The sequence below is a fragment of the Pelodiscus sinensis genome, chromosome 9 (genome assembly GCF_049634645.1).
Source record: "Pelodiscus sinensis isolate JC-2024 chromosome 9, ASM4963464v1, whole genome shotgun sequence".
NCBI classification, from domain to species: domain Eukaryota; kingdom Metazoa; phylum Chordata; order Testudines; family Trionychidae; genus Pelodiscus; species Pelodiscus sinensis.
Genome location: NC_134719.1, coordinates 64,818,628 through 64,834,537, shown reverse-complemented (window position 1 = coordinate 64,834,537; position 15,910 = coordinate 64,818,628). Strand labels below are relative to the sequence as shown.

The 15,910-nt window shown below is 55.9% G+C and overlaps 1 protein-coding gene and 1 long non-coding RNA gene across 6 annotated transcripts in view; one reads left to right on the top strand and one right to left on the bottom strand.

The window, feature by feature from the left end:
- The window catches only part of MTA1 (metastasis associated 1), an 85,500-nt gene extending 84,433 nt beyond the window's left edge, over positions 1 to 1,067 (bottom strand). For 3 of the 4 annotated variants that reach the window (XM_075937074.1, XM_075937077.1, XM_075937078.1), the window contains exon 1: positions 936 to 1,067. In XM_075937074.1, the coding sequence (XP_075793189.1) occupies positions 936 to 963 (28 nt within the window). In that variant the 5' untranslated portion in view covers positions 964 to 1,067. The remainder of the gene's footprint in view (positions 1 to 935) is intronic. The other variant, XM_075937075.1, reaches the window with a different exon arrangement.
- Positions 895 to 7,270, top strand: LOC112543735 (uncharacterized). 2 transcript variants are annotated; one of them, XR_012906074.1, is made up of 4 exons: positions 895 to 996; positions 2,484 to 2,622; positions 5,391 to 5,482; positions 7,039 to 7,270. It is a non-coding gene; the product is annotated as an uncharacterized LOC112543735 (long non-coding RNA). The 2 variants fall into 2 exon arrangements; XR_012906075.1 differs by having other exon boundaries at positions 925 to 996; positions 2,481 to 2,622.
- Positions 7,271 to 15,910: the final 8,640 nt, after the last annotated feature.

Sequence of the window (15,910 nt, the reverse complement as noted above, 5' to 3'; positions counted from 1 at the left end):
CCCCAGAGCATCCAGCCCACAACCTCAAAACATGTCAGCCCCCACAACTCCAAGCCCCACATTCTACTCCATCCCTACGACCCACTGCCCCAGAGTCCCCCATCCCCTGCCAGCCCCAATTCTGCCCACAACCCAACTCTGCACTCTGCCCCAGCCCTAAGACCCCCAACCCACATGCACCCCAGATTCTACCCCACTCCCATCTCCCGCCAGCCCCCCACGCTGCTCCCAGCCCCCCTGCGTTCTACACCTGCCCCCCACGCTGCTCCCAGCCCCCCCGCGTTCTACACCTGCCCCCCACGCTGCTCCCAGCCCCCCCGCGTTCTACACCTGCCCCCCAGCCTCCCCACGTTCTACACCTGCCCCCCACGCTGCTCCCAGCCCCCCCGCGTTCTACACCTGCCCTCCAGCCTCCCCACGTTCTACACCTGCCCCCCACGCTGCTCCCAGCCCCCCCGCGTTCTACACCTGCCCCCCAGCCCCCCCGTGTTCTACACCTGCCCCCCACGCTGCTCCCAGCCCCCCCCGTGTTCTACACCTGCCCCCCCCCGCTGCTCCCAGCCCCCCCGCGTTCTACACCTGCCCCCCCGCTGCTCCCAGCCCCCCCGCGTTCTACACCTGCCCCCCCACGTTCTACACCTGCCCCCCGCTGCCCCTAGCCCCCCCACGTTCTACACCTGCCCCCCACGCTGCTCCCAGCCCCCCCGCGTTCTACACCTGCCCCCCCCCGCTGCTCCCAGCCCCCCCGCGTTCTACACCTGCCCCCCCCGCTGCTCCCAGCCCCCCCGCGTTCTACACCTGCCCCCCCGCTGCCCCCAACCCCCCCGCGTTCTACACCTGCCCCCCCGCTGCCCCCAGCCCCCCCACGTTCTACACCTGCCCCCCCGCTGCTCCCGGCCCCCCCGCGTTCTACACCTGCCCCCCCCCGGCCCTACCTCCCACCCGGTACATGTTGGCGGCCATGCCCGGGCCGGGCCGCTCCCGCGCCGCCTCCAGGTGCCGGATCCGCTGGAAAATGGAGGCTGGAGCGGCCGGGAGGGGGAGGGGAATTAAAGGGGCCGCGCCGGGCGGGGCGGGTCGGAGCCGGGGGAGGGGCCAATGGGGGCAGGTTAGGGCTGAGGGGAATAACGGGGGGGCGGTTGGAGCTGAGGGGGGAGGGGTAATGTGGGGGGGCAGGTTAGGGCTGAGGGGAATAACGGGGGGGCGGTTGGAGCTGAGGGGGGAGGGGTAATGTGGGGGGGCAGGTTAGGGCTGAGGGGAATAACGGGGGGGCGGTTGGAGCCGGGGGGGGAGGGGTAATGTGGGGGGGCAGGTTAGGGCTGAGGGGAATAACGGGGGGGCGGTTGGAGCCGGGGGGGAGGGGTAATGTGGGGGGGCAGGTTAGGGCTGAGGGGAATAACGGGGGGGCAGTTGGAGCCGGGGGGGAGGGGTAATGTGGGGGGGCAGGTTAGGGCTGAGGGGAATAACGGGGGGGCGGTTGGAGCCGGGGGGGAGGGGTAATGTGGGGGGGCAGGTTAGGGCTGAGGGGAATAATGGGGGGGCGGTTGGAGCCGGGGGGAGGGGTAATGTGGGGGGGCAGGTTAGGGCTGAGGGGAATAATGGGGGGCGGTTGGAGCCGGGGGGGAGGGGTAATGTGGGGGGGCAGGTTAGGGCTGAGGGGAATAATGGGGGGGCAGGTTGGAGCTGAGGGGGGAGGGGATAATGGGGGGGCAGGTTGGAGCTGAGGGGGGAGGGGATAATGGGGGGGCAGGTTGGAGCCAGGGGGATAATGGGGGGGCAGGTTGGAGCCGAGGGGGGAGGGGTAATGTGGGGGGGCAGGTTAGGGCTGAAGGGAATAATGGGGGGGCAGGTTAGGGCTGAGGGGGATAATGGGGGGGCGGTTGGAGCTGAGGGGGGAGGGGATAATGGGGGGCAGGTTGGAGCTGAGGGGGGAGGGGGTAATGGGGGGCAGGTTGGAGCCGAAGGGGATAATGGGGGGGGCAGGTTGGAGCCAGGGGGATAATGGGGGGCAGGTTGGAGCCGGGGGGGGAGGCAATGTGGCGAGAGGGCGGGTAGGAGCGAAGTGGGGCAGGGGCAGTACGGGCTGGCTAGTGGGGGGAGAGGGAGCTGAGGGGAAGGGGCAGCAGGGAGGCTGAGAGGGAAGTGGTGGGCAAGGGGAATAGGGCAGTGGGAAGTGGCGCTAGGGGGATGGGCTGGGAAGGAGGCAGGAGAATGGGGCACAGTGGTAGCCTTAGGGATGGATTCATCCATCCCCAGGGCCCCAGCTGCCATCCTCTGCCCTCGGCCAGATCACACCTGCTCCACACCCTGCGGCGGACAGCAAGTGGGGCCCTGCTGTGCTGGGGCAGCCGGCACTGAGGACAGGCACCCAGCAGACTCTGGAAAGGGGCAAGGGTTGCAAGCGGGAATACGAGGCACTACAGCTCTTTGCCTAGGCGCTCGTACTATACAGCATCATTCTTTGCCTCCTGCCTGCCCAGCAGAGACTGACAGAAGCTGATTACACCACTGTCCAGCTGAGATGGAGGCAGAAGGGAAGCATCAATGTATGGAGGGAGGCTGGGACCGCACCACTGCCGGAAGGAGTGACTATATTTCCCTGCGCTGAATACGGGACACCTGGTAAAATTACTCATATTTAAGCAAGTTCAAAGGCAACCCGTCACAACTATGCAGGACTCACATTCAAATTAACGTCAGGGTGACTGCCCCTTCCTGAAAGAAAGGAATAGTGCTCCCTTGGAATCTTTTGAATGACCTGCTATCGTTAAGGCTGTAGGGTTCATACGTGACAAGGTCACTCACACACACACACACACACACACACACACACACACACACCGCCATCCACCTCTCGAGATGACTGACTGATCCAACCCTCCATGTCTGGCTGGGGCTCCAGATGGACCCACCGCTCCAGGGAGCTGGCACAGCAAGCCCAGGGCAAGTTGTGGGGAGGAGCACACAGGGTCACATGCTCCCGTCCCCAGATTGCTGCTGGGGTTCACACCAGAAGGTGGCCAGCAGCAGCCTTGCAGCACTGTGCGGGAGGGAAACGATGACCTGGCCATCTTCCCCCCGCCACCTACCCTGTTCCTCTGTGGCTGGAAGCATCTTGTTTCTTCCCGCCCAGTGTTGAAAGGCAGCTAACACCTCCAGGCTGCTGCTGGCCACTGACAAAACCCACCCAGCTCCTGTCCCCCAACTACAGCATGGACAGGAAACGGTTAAGCCCTAAGGCTGCCCTGTGCGCCAGCATCCAGTGAACCTGACTGCAGGGGCTTCAGCCGAAGGAAGTTAAATTTAGATTAACTAACTAATTGAATAGTCAATAGGATTTCCATCGACTAGCCGATTAGTCTATAAGAGCGCTCGGCCTTTGAACTGTAGCAAGAGCCAGCTCGGAAACCACACAGGAAGCACGGAGCCAGCAGGGGATTGGCCCATGCTCCCTGCCCTGGCTCAGCCTTTGAAATATACAAGAAGCCCTGTGGGTTGTACATTTCAAAGGCTAGTACATTCCTTGTACATTTCAAAGGCTCAGGTGCCATAGGGAGCCTGGGGCCAGTAGGGGAGTCCCCACTGGCCTGCCCCAGCTCCCCACAGGGCTTCAGTTTTTGAACTGTACAAGAGCCCAGTATAACGACAATTTCAAAAGCAGAATCGCAGCAGAAGCGGTGGGAGTGGAGACTGCATCAGTCCTGCTCTCTCTGTTTCCTACTGTGCCTCTACCCCCCCCCCCCCCCACGGAGACGGTGCTGGGGGGAACCAGCTTTAGCCAGCTCTCCTCCAGCACCGGCTCCTGCACACACAGCCCTTGCTGCCTCTGCCAGAGGCAGTGAACGGGGGGAAGCAACTAGTCTCATCACTAGTCGACTATGCAATAGGCTTATGCTTATCGGACCATCGACTACACGCTCACATCCCTACTTCAGACAATCTGGCCCGAGAGGAGGGTGCCTAGGGGACCAGGTGCCAGGGTAGGGCAGCAGGGGAAGGGCTGCTGTTGCAGAGCCTGCAGGAGCACTGTGCATACCGGGGACTCGCTCCCCTCTCCTGCTCCAGAGCTTAGTTGACCCTCCTCCTGGCCCACACACTGGGTGGGAGGGGCTTGAGCTTTCCCAGGCCCCAGCCCTGCCAGAGCAGAAGGGGAAGGATGGAGCCTGCCCACCAAGCTGTTGGTGAGCTGAGTGCACCGACCCAGGACTGTGGGGGGTGGAGGAACAGTGGGGCTGGTAGGGGAGGGCAAAGGGGCACAGCAAGAGAGGACAGTGAGGGGCAGCATGTAAAGAGCTGATGAGTGGGCAGCAGAGATGACACGTAGCTGCCTGCCTGCAGGCACCGGCCCCCATAGTGCACAGCTATTGCTGGCCACAAATGGGAGGTCGGGAGGACAGGGCTGCTCCCCAAGAGCCGGCATGCAGCAAGAACAGCACTGGTGGATTAGCAGGAGGAGCGGCCAGCCCCACATGCTGCACCCGGTTCCATCATCAGCCACTGAACTCAGCAGCAGGACTGGCCAGTACTGGGGGAGAGGGAGGGAGGAAATCAGAACACACAAGACAATTTGCCCATTTTCAAGAAGTCAGGACACCTGTAAGAGTCTAAATACTAGTCTGTCCTTTTAAAGTAGATCTGGTCACCTTATGGAATATGCTTGACCTTTGCCGAAGTGTTTGACTATGTTAGTGGCCTACAGGGTTCACAGTTGACCCTAGCTTATTATTAGATGACAGATATCTATTCCTCCACTCAACTGGGGCCAGGATGCTTGAAATTGGCCCCAAATGGACCAATTAAGTAATATTATACCCATGCAAGTAGAACTCCTTCCTAAACCCAAGGGCTGTGTCTAGACTGGCAAGTTTTTCCGCAAAATCAGATGATTTTGTGGAAAAACATGCCAGCTATCTACAGTGGCCGCTTGAATTTCTGGAAAAGCAGTGACGATCTCATGTAAGATCATCAGTGCTTTTCCAGAAATACTATGCTGCTCACATTTGGGAAAAAGACTTTTCCAAAAGACTTTTGCGCAAAAGGGCCAGTGTAAGCAGCACAGTACTGTTTTCCGCAAAAAAGCCCCGATGGCGAAAATGGCAATCAGGGCTTTTTTGCGGAAAACCACGTCTAGATTGGCCACGGACGCTTTTCCGCAAAAAGTGCTTTTGCAGAAAAGCATCCTGCCAATCTAGACGTGCTTTTCCAAAAATGCTTAACGAAAAACTTTTCTGTTAAAAGCATTTTCAGAAAATCATGCCAGTGTAGACGTAGCCAAGCAGTTAGCATCATGACCCCTCAGGAAAAAGTTATTTTCTTCTAACATGGAACTGTAGTAAGCTAAAGAAAACCAAAATTATTCCTGAAGCTGTTCTCTCTCTGTTTCCGTCTAGTGCATCTGTTCCAATCATTCCCAGCCTTCCATGCTTGGATTTCTGCGACAGCGGTAAGGAAACAGCCTCACATTTCCCTCAACGTGAACAAGGTAACAAACATCTAATAAAAGTTAAAGAATCCCAGCAAGACACCAGCTTCATCTAGAGTTAGGTCTTGTCTTCTGACCTCAAGGAGTTTTGTCCAATTGAAAGTCACTTGAATTTTCAAATATCACAGTGAGAAACTGCTGTCCAGTAGCTTCAGCAAGGTTACCTCCCTTCACTATGGCAGCCACCAGAGTACCTTTGTAGTTAGGGTCACGTCAGTCCTGCTGGGCTTGGAACCAGCTGAAGCTACTTCCTCTTCCTTCTTAATTAGTTTTGACCATACAGAATTTCCATCTGCAATTTGTTTTGCTGGTGCTGTTCAGTACGTTTCCCTGTTTTTTTCAGGCCTGGGTTTCCTACTTTAACTTTGAGTATGCTGACAGTTAAAGAAGAAAACCAAAGCACCTTTCAGATGTGGACCCTCTGAGCTCCACAACTTTTGAACAAGACCACTCAGACCTAAAACGTACTTGTGCGATTAGCACCCAGAGGCATATACAAGTTTAACAAAATCTGCTTTAAAACCGGTTTCAATTAAAACGGGACAACATTGCTCTGTAGATGAGACCTTAAAAAAGACTGTGTGGAACCTTGGAGCCTACATCTCTCCTGTGAAAGATTCTATATGTTAGTCTGGATAAATAGTTATTGCAATTTAAAGGTACCACCTTCTCCAGCTCAGAACATTTGCCCAAGATTTAAATCTCAGGACCCCTGATATAAGATGTTCCCTCTAAAACCAATAAATACAAAAGGTTTTTCAACTGCACAGTCACCACTAGCCACGTATGCTCCTCAGTTATCTTCAGCAGCAGCCCTCTTTGGCCTTGCGTGGCTTCAGTAAATCACAGAGTCCTTATCAATCTTCTAAGTAAACTGGAGAAAACTAACATCTCTCTCCCCTGTGCGTTGCTAAGAGTGGGTTTACTTTGTTATGAGTGCTATTTTGATTCCACTTGCACAGTACCAGAATTAAATCCATCCACCTGAAATTTTGGTCGCACACCTCTGCTGGAGAAGTTTTAACATTTGCTTTTGCAGGTGTGAGGCTTGTTGGACACAAATACTTAATTTGTACAGCTGAGAAAGCCAAGTTATTTTACATGTCGAAAAGTGTTAGATTTTTGTTGCTGTTGTCATGAGAACATGGTACCTTGGAAACAGCTTGGGAACCTTTGTCCTCCATCAGGACTGGTGCCTTGTACAATGTTCTAATTTTGGAGGAATTTCTCTTAGAAGGGGTCTAAACATTTCCCCAAGTTTTCAGCACTCCATGAGCACCGTGCAAACTTTAGAAACAGTCTAGGCAAAGTTATTAAACCACGCCCTCCCTCCACACACACACAGCAACCTAGACCATTTCCTTACAAAGAATCTTCAATGCAAACTACCAAGAGCAATTCCATTCAGTTTTTGTTAAGAAAATCCAGGAATTCTCCTCCTTACAATAACACTTGGCTGTATATTTGCTCCCCCCCAGTTCAGTCAAAGCTAGACAGACCTCTGGTTGCATTTCCTATACCTTGTAACTAGCAATTTCCTCCTTCCTCCCACCCAGTGCCAGGAAGCAAACATGACTGAGGTTTCTACAGCAGACATCATTGGCTCTGACAGGAGCACCAGAGAACTGCCTTGATCTCTCGGTGTCTGAATACACCCCTATACTCACGCCCTGACTACAAGGGTAATCGTCTTTGTGCAAGTTAGCTTGTGGAAGGTACCCTCTGAAGACCCAATTGGCTGGCTGGTATTGTTCTAATAAAATGTGTGCAGCAACGTTGTATGTGAAATTAAGATTCCCGGACATCATTAATACACGTTGCAAACACCACCGCCCTCCTCAGGCAGAAGGCAGGTGTGTCAAACAAAGGAAGGAATGTGTGCTTGCTGTAAATTGCATTTAGGTGGTAAACAGAGTCATCAAGAAGGAAGGGAAAACAAAGAAAGCTTTTAACTGGCGAAAAAGCCAGCATGGAACATCCTTCCCCATAGTCAGACTCAGGTGGAAATGTTCCACCAGAAGGGAACTGAAGCTATGAAAGGAGGGTCTCCCAGGGGCCCCCCTCCCGTTTGCCTTGGCATCACATCTAGGGTGACACAGGAAAACAATCATTGGCTGGGGGGAGTGGGGAGGGGGACAGAGGGATCCTCATGACCTGTAAGTTTGAGCAGCAACATTGCCAGAAGCTTGTAGGAAGAAACTTTACTTCAGTCTAATAGCATTTGCTACGCTAGCACTGGAAAGCGTTTCATCTGTTCTTCTCGAACCATTTCTGACTTTTAGGCCTCATTACTCGTGCTCTCTTGCAATCCCTCTTTGTAGTTAACAGCTAGTTTTACTGTTTTCTCTCACCCAGTGAGAGTCTGCTAACGCCATTTAATAGAATAAGCAGATAGATTATCCCCCAAAGGAATAATGGACTTAAACTATTTGTAAGATCATAAGAATGACCTACTGGGTCAGACCAAAGGTCCATCCAGCCCAGTAGCCTGTCTGCTGTCAGTGGCCAATGCCAGGTGGTCCAGAGGAAATGAGCAGTGATATATTTACTCCCTGTCGCTGGCTCCCAGCCCTGGCACACACAGGCTAAGGACACCATCCCCGCCCAGCCTGGCTAACAGCCATTGATGGACCTGTCCTCCATGAATTTATCTAGCTCTTTTTTGAACCCCATTATAGTCCTGGCCTTCACAACATCCTGTGGCGAGGAGTTCCACAGACTGACTGCATTGTGCAAAGAAATCCTTTGGTTTAAATCGGTTACCTATTAATTTCATTTGCTGACCCTTGGTTCTTGTGTTGAGAAGGAGTAAATAGCACTTCCTTATCCATTTTCCCTACACTAATCATATCTCCCCCTTGCTATTTTCCAAGCTGAAAAGGTCCAGTCTTATTAATCTCTTCTCACACAGAAGCCATTCCTTTCCCCTAATCATTTTTGTTGCCCTTCTCTGAACCATTTCCAATTCAATAAATCTCTTTTTGAGATGGGACGACATCTGCATGCACTATTCCAGATGTGGGCGTCCCATAGATTTATACAGAGGCAGTAAGATATTCTCTGTCTTGTTCTGTCCCTTTCTTAACAACTCTCAATATTCTGTTTGCTTTTTTGACTGCCGCTGCACACTGAGTGGATGTTTTCAGAGAACTCCCCACAAGAACTCTCAGATCTCTCTCGAGTGGTAACAGCTAATTTAGACCCCAGCATTGTATACACAGAGTTGGGATGACGCTGGCTGGGCAGCACTAGACGTAGGTTTCTGGGGGAGATCCAGGTCTGGGGGTGCATTAGGATCACCCTGCAGTGTAACCCAGGCTGGTGAGAACCAGGGAGTGGCTGGCCGGCTGCAGTCACACACAGACACTCAGGGTGTGGCCGGCACGTGGGAAGGCTGTTTGTGAGTGGCTCAGGTCACGTGGATTGGGGAGAGGAAGAGAGTGGGGTCCTGGGCATAGGAAGCTCAGCCGCCCCGCCCCGACTATACAGGTCAGAAATGTTTACTTGCACTACTGGTCACACCCTGCCTTCAACACAACAGTCTCCTCCTCTCTGAGGGGACCAAGTCCTGAGAGAAGGGAAGGGGAAACCCTGGCAGACACAGTTCCTGGTAAGGTGCACGCCTGTGCGCAAAAAGTTCTTCCCTTGCTCACCGACTCGAGAGGCGTGCGGCTGCTCCAACAGGTGGGGCTGGCTGAGATGGCGTGGTGAGGGAGCTGCTAAGGCGAGGGGCCAGGACCTGCTGCCTCCATGTGCCAGGGGAAAAGCCTGCTCCAGTGACCAGGGCTGCCATGTGGCAGGGGTTGTAGGGGCCTGTTCTGGCACCTGGGGCCTGGAATAATCAGGACGTGCTGCATGGCGGGTACAGGGAGAGGGGGGGAGTGGTTCTGCTCCGGCAGCTGGGAACAGGACGGGTTGCATGGTAGGAGGAGGGAGGTATTCTGCTCCAGCGACCGGGGTCGGGACGTGCCATATGGGGGGTTCTGCTCCAGTGACCGGGGTCGGGACGTGCCATATGGGGGGTTCTGCTCCAGCGACCGGGGTCGGGACGTGCCATATGGGGGGTTCTGCTCCAGCGACCGGGGTCGGGACGTGCCATATGGGGGGTTCTGCTCCAGCGACCGGGGTCGGGACGTGCCATATGGGGGGGTTCTGCTCCGGCAGCTGGGAACAGGATGTGTTGCATGGCAGGAGGAGGGGGGGTATTCTGCTCCAGCGACCGGGGTCGGGACGTGCTATATGGGGGGTTCTGCTCCGGCAGCTGGGAACAGGATGTGTTGCATGGCAGGAGGAGGGGGGGTATTCTGCTCCAGCGACCGGGGTTGGGACGTGCCATATGGGGGGTTCTGCTCCAGTGGCCGGGAACACGTGTCAATCAATTGGCACACATCCCAGCCCGCGCACAGGGCCTCAGTAGAGGGAACAGTGCTTGCAGGCACTCCTGGGCATCGAGGAAGCTGGCCTAAAGGGTGCATCCTGCTGTGCCGGGAGGCAGCGGGTGAAGCAGCAACTGTGGAACTGGGCTGTCTAGTCTGGCGCATGGCGAGCAGCAGGCACCGAGCCGGAGGCGCCCGCACCAGACAGGCGCGATTGCCCCCCACGTGCTCCGGGGCATTTCAGGTGCACGCCGTGTGGCAGGAGCAGCAGGATGAAGCGCTCGGGCAGCTCGCCAGGGCGCAGGTGGCCCCTGCAGCGCCTGTCCCAGGCTCACTCCTGACGCAGACTGGCTGGGACAGTAACTCACTGAACAGGGAGGTTAAGTCAGTCGATACCGAGCAGCTTCCTCGTTCAACGGGCACTGTCCAATAGCCACGCAGCGTCTGCCCCCACCTCCCGGCCTGGCCTCTGCTCAGGCACCACTCCTGTGCAGGAACTCTGGTTCTTCCAATCAGGCAACAGAAACAATACCATGTGACTTAGGACCAATCACTTATCAGAACTGTGGGGGGCAAATCCCAGCAGACACTGCAGGAGAACTCCATAGGCAAGTATTGGGACGCGAATCCAAACGGTTCTGGGCACATTCGGTGGCTGCCTTGCACACGGAGAAATGGACCAAGCCACAGCGGATCGGTTATTCGCTACACGGCTGAACCAGCTTCTGCCGGAAAACTCACTGCTGGGGCCAGAGCCTTTGCAGGTGCCAATCAGAACAGGCCGTTGCCTTACCCCGAAGCGTGCTGCACCCAGCGGCTGAGAATCAGGCCTGGATTGATTCCATCACCTCTTCTTCTGACCTCCGTCCACCACCTCACAACAGGGGCTGTAGGGCAGTGATGCTCAGACTGACACTGAGCCCCCTTTCCCACAGCAGCCTGGAGTGGGACCCCCCCGCCTCAAATCAAAAACATTTTCATATTTAGCAGTGACAAATGCTGGAGGCGACCGAGGGCACAACCCCCAGGGGTGAAGCCCTGCTCTATGGCATCTCCAACAACTGCTGAAACAAAGGCTGATGCAGGTAGGTCCGTTGGCTTCTCAGCAGCGTCCTCCTCATCCTGGCTTGCTTGCATTACTGCTGGGGACCTGCTGCTTCACGCCGTCTTGTGCCTCATTTACGTAGGCTTCCTGTTTGGGACGTTTGCTCTGCAGCTTGTCTCTTCGTGCCTCCGCCTCTCTTATAACCGACTCTGCACTCTCCATGGTCAAGGCGAGTTCTGGAGCCAGCCTTTCCAAGATGGGCGCAGCCCGTGTTGGCATGAGCATAGTCCTCACCCTGTTTATATGATCAGCTGTCGCCAAGGCTGCAAGCTACTGAGCTGGCTGCAGCAGCTTCAGGGCCGTGAACATTTAGTAACCCACACCTCTCCCGCCAACACCCTACCTTCCGCACAGCAGAGCTGGAGGCACACTGGTGGCAAGCTTGCAGAATGCGCCCTGGTGCCGGCGGGGGGCGGTTTCAAATGCTCGGAGCTCAGTTAAACTCCGTTTCTGCTGACTAAGGGCAGACCCTCTCCCCTGAGAAGTACCTCCCTGCTCCTCTCCCAAGAAGAAGGTCAGGCCGAGGCAGCCCTGTTTGCTGTGATGTGGTTTGCGTTAGTCAGGTGCAGGAGTACACCACACCCAGGCAGTGTGTGGGTTACACACAGGGATTTGCATTCTTGCTGACTAAGCTTAAAGGAACAGCCATTCTCTAGGCCCTCCCACCTCAAGATTTCCAAGCACCAAATGGCAGCTGCCAGCCGTGGAGCTGGGCCAGTATTATCCCCATTTTACTGATGGGCAAACTAAGTGCTCTGCCAAGATCACCCTGAAAGTCTGCAGAAGAGTCCGGTGCAGAATGCAGGTCTGTTTCAGACAAGCACAGGCCTGCATTCCACAGCTAAGCCAGCCAAGGAACGGCACAGCTAAGAAACAAGCCTATATTCACAGGTCACAAATGCCTGGCGTCCCTCCATGGCTGGCAGAGAACCCCACTTCGGTACAGGAGAAAATTTCGGGAGCGACGGCAATCCTAAGTGAAAAGCAGTTTGAATTTGTGAAGAGTTTTCTGCAAGAGACGTGTATTTAGAACACAGCTTGACTTCTCTCCCCTAACATGCCCCTTGCTAAAGGCATTGTAGCAAGAGCCCCCCAGCCTCTGGTAGCAGGGCAAGGCATCATGCTGCCACGCGGTGTACAGTTTCCTCCTAGCGTCACAGACAGGTATCACATCGGCCCTCTAGCGGACACACCGAGCTAAGGCACACAAGCCGACCCCCTCCCCCAGCAGGGAATTGCACACTTCTTGCTACGACACAGGCTGTCCCGATACACAGATGCGCAGGCTCTGCGCGCCGCATGGCTGGGCCAGGATCTCGCCCTGCGCACGGGCAGGAAGACGCAATGTGGTTTTCCGTCTGGAGCCTGCGCTCCGGGCTGGCTTTTCTTATTCCGTGGGAGGAAAGAGCCTTTCCTGGGCCAACTAGCTGCAAATGAGAGAAGTTCTGGAGCTAACTGGAGGTCGTCCTCACGTCTGGGTATGGGGCCTGCAGAAGAGCTCTGTGGAGCTGTGTCTCCAGTATCCCGGGGCCAGCACAGCTACAGCAACACTGCAAATGGCCAGTCTACCCCGTTCCTTGACCTTGCATTGACCTTAACAGTGTCAGCAGGGGGGGCCAACAGCTTCTGTGGGCCCCCAGGCAAGACTGGGGGGGCTAGTCTGGCTCCATGCTCCCAAAGGTGGGGGCTCAGAGGAAAGGGGCAGGCCGGGGCTGCCAGCTCTCAGGAGTGCACTGGAGTCTGGGGGAGCTGTGCCCCCCCCCAGCTGCCTGCAAAGCAGTACTGGGCCGCACAGCACTCCGGCAGCTAGTCACAGGGCCTGGGTCTCCCCTGAGCCCCAGGACAACTGCCCCCTCCCCCACCCCACTGGCGGGCCTGGGTGTCAGAAGTTCTGCTACAGATCAGACTGGATGTGACGCGTGCAGGACGGCTGGCTGCCGAAAGCCCATGCTCACTGCTCTCCGGGGAGCCCAGCCCCTCTACTCCATCGCATTCCTGGTTCACACAGGGAAAGGCCGGCAACACTCGGGTGGTGTGCGCCTGGGGATACAGTGCAGCTGAAAGGCTGAGTGTGGCCACTGAGATGGGGGGTGACAGCTAACACGAAGCACTCAGGGCGGGGCAGAGGCAGACTGCTCTCCTAAGGCTGGGCTCTCACGGATTGCCCGCCACACTCCATGTGAGGGAAGGGCTCCAGGGGACAGGACTATGCTAAGCAAAAGCTTACAGGCTAATGCTATAGACGATACGCATTTCCTGCCACTGGCCAGCAGCCCGGTTCACGCCGGGTCCGGGACCCAACCCCGCTGCAGCTCTGGATTTAACATGCATGAGGAGCCAGGCAGGCAGCCCAGCTCAGTTCCGGCAGCAGTGTGGCACGACAGGCAGCCAGTCCATGAGAGGAGCTGGTTTTTGAACTGGCTCCCCTCCCGGACCAGCTCCTGCCTAGCACCCCACCTGGCAGAGGCAGCAGGGGGATCCTCAGTGGCAGCTGCTGGTCCCACCCCCAGGGTATGTCTACACTACCCCGCTAGTTCGAACTAGGGTGGTAATGTAGGCATACCGCACTTGCAAATGAAGCCCGGGATTTGAATTTCCCGGGCTTCATTTGCATAAGCCGGGCGGCGCCATTTTTAAATGCCGGCTTGTTCGAACCCCGTGCCGCGCGGCTACACGCGGCACGGGCTAGATAGTTCGAACTAGCAAGCCATTCCGCACTATCTGTACGCCTCGTTCCACTAGGGTGGTAGTGTAGACATACCCCCAGGGACTACAGACTAGTCGAGTAACCAACAATTCATGAGGTTGCCCAACTTCAATTAACTGATACGGAACAACCCTCGACTGTGGCATGGGAAATGGTGCTGAAGAGCATCACATGGACAGGAAAAGAGCTACCGGAGTCAAGAAGCCAGCTCACATGCAGCCTGACCATCAGGAGAAACGCTTCGGTCTGAACACAGCTGGCAGCAGCAATGGCTTCCCGGAGCCAGTGCCGAGAAAGTTTGGTCGCTAGTGCAGGCACTAGGCAGCCCCCAGCTGCATCACAGCACCCCTGAGACTTGGCTCCACCATGTCTCCCTCTCACTCACTGCCCTGGGGCAGAAGAAAATGCCCCATCTCCCCAGCAGATGAGCCATTCCAAAGCACCAGATCAAAGCACTGCCAGCTAGTAACAGGTTTCCTGAGCCAGAGAGTTTCCAAGTGTAGGCAGATCCCAGGTGTACAAAGCTACACGTTGCAGCCACTTGAGCGTGGGGCAGGTCGCAGGAATGGACGGCTGCTCCCAGCCAAAGGAGACAGACGCCTGGGACGGGGGGTGCTTTCATGTCCAGGTTTATTAGTGGTGCATTAGTACCATAAAATAGTTGATGAGGTTGCGCACATTGCAGTTCATTCCAAAAAAGGCTATTTACATGTCGTTTGTCTTCATATAAAACCTAGAACCCAACAATACAATGACACAGATGGACAACAGATCTACAGTGGTAACGTCCCCGCGCTGGACGTCTGAGCAAGGCTTGCTGCACATGACTATCACACACACTAGTGGCCCTGCCCGTGGCAAGGTGCGGAGTCCAGATGTGCTGCATGCGAGTCAGACACACTGCGTTCTGGGACTCCTTCCAGCAGGCTGCGTGGAGAAGGAAGCCAGCCTAACAGGGATTTTGAGGTTAAACCAAGTGGGCTTCCTTTTAAAGGAATCTGTGTCCTGCTACTTGCAAAACTGACTCCTCCTCCTCTCCAGCATCACACTCTGAAGCCACTGCGGAAGGCCAGGTGAGCTCAGCATCCCCACGCTCCCGCCCAGCGCTTTGCAAGGCGCCTCATGAAGGCCTGGGGGAGACACTGTGCTCAGATGGCCACTTCTCACGCTGGGCGTCCCAGCGGAAGGCCATGCTAGAGGTTAGTGAGTTGCCACAGTTCCAGCGGCTGGCGAGTTTCTCCCCTCAGCATCTGTAAGCAGACAGTATGAAGATGGACAAACCACACAGCTGGCTCTTTCACTTTCAGCTCAGACCCCGCCAGACTGTCAGACGCACCCGTCTTTCCAGTCCTTCGCACAAGGACAGAAGAGACTCCATTCTCACCACCATGTTCTGCTTACAGGGTTCGAAGGCACCGGGTACTATTTCTTGAACCCCTAAGTGTAACCAGTCTTCGAATGTTTTCTTGGTACAGAACCACTGGCCAGACAGACCCCAGGTGGCAGCAGCAGCTAGCCACGGACTAACAGGACACACGGCAGTAAGAGTGGTTTGGGACATTAATGGAGCAATGCTGGTCAGTTTGGTTTTTAGCTGAGTCAATGGCCTATAGGTATGGCCATGCCATACAGATCCTTCCCATTCTGCTGCTTTGCCCTCAGCTCTCCTCCCTAGGGGAGGACAAGGCTTGTCATTAACACAGCAAAATGAAGCCAAGGGGAGGTTGCCAAGTGCCCTCAGCCTAATGCCAACGAGAGGACTAGGAAACTTACAGCGCTCAAGGGGCTGTAGCTGGGCTGAGCAGAAAACCGACTGAGAACTGCAGGTGAAATGGGGCGAGTGAACACTGCTGCTCCCGCAGCTGCTTTCTTTCAGGCAAAGAAAAACATGCTAGCCAGCAAGCACTCAGTAGGCAAGGCCACGGCCTGGCGTGCCACGGTGGAGTTCTGCAATGGCGTGGAGAACTGGAGTCCAGGGCACCAGGGATCTCCTTGGATCCCACCTCCAAGGGCGGGCTGGGGCAGAGCACCTCCGGATAGGGCGGTGCTGGAGTCTTGGCTTGGGGCTCCCCGGAGCAATCAGGGGAGCAAAGGGACGAAGGCCAGAGCAGCAGTTCCAGTCAGCGGGGGCGGAGAGTTGATGGGTGAGGGGCAGCGTGCAAGCAGCAGAAAGCTAGTCTGCTCTGTCCCTCCCCTCCTGCCTGGGCGCTGCCAGAAACGTGGGGCCGAAGAAAGCAGCT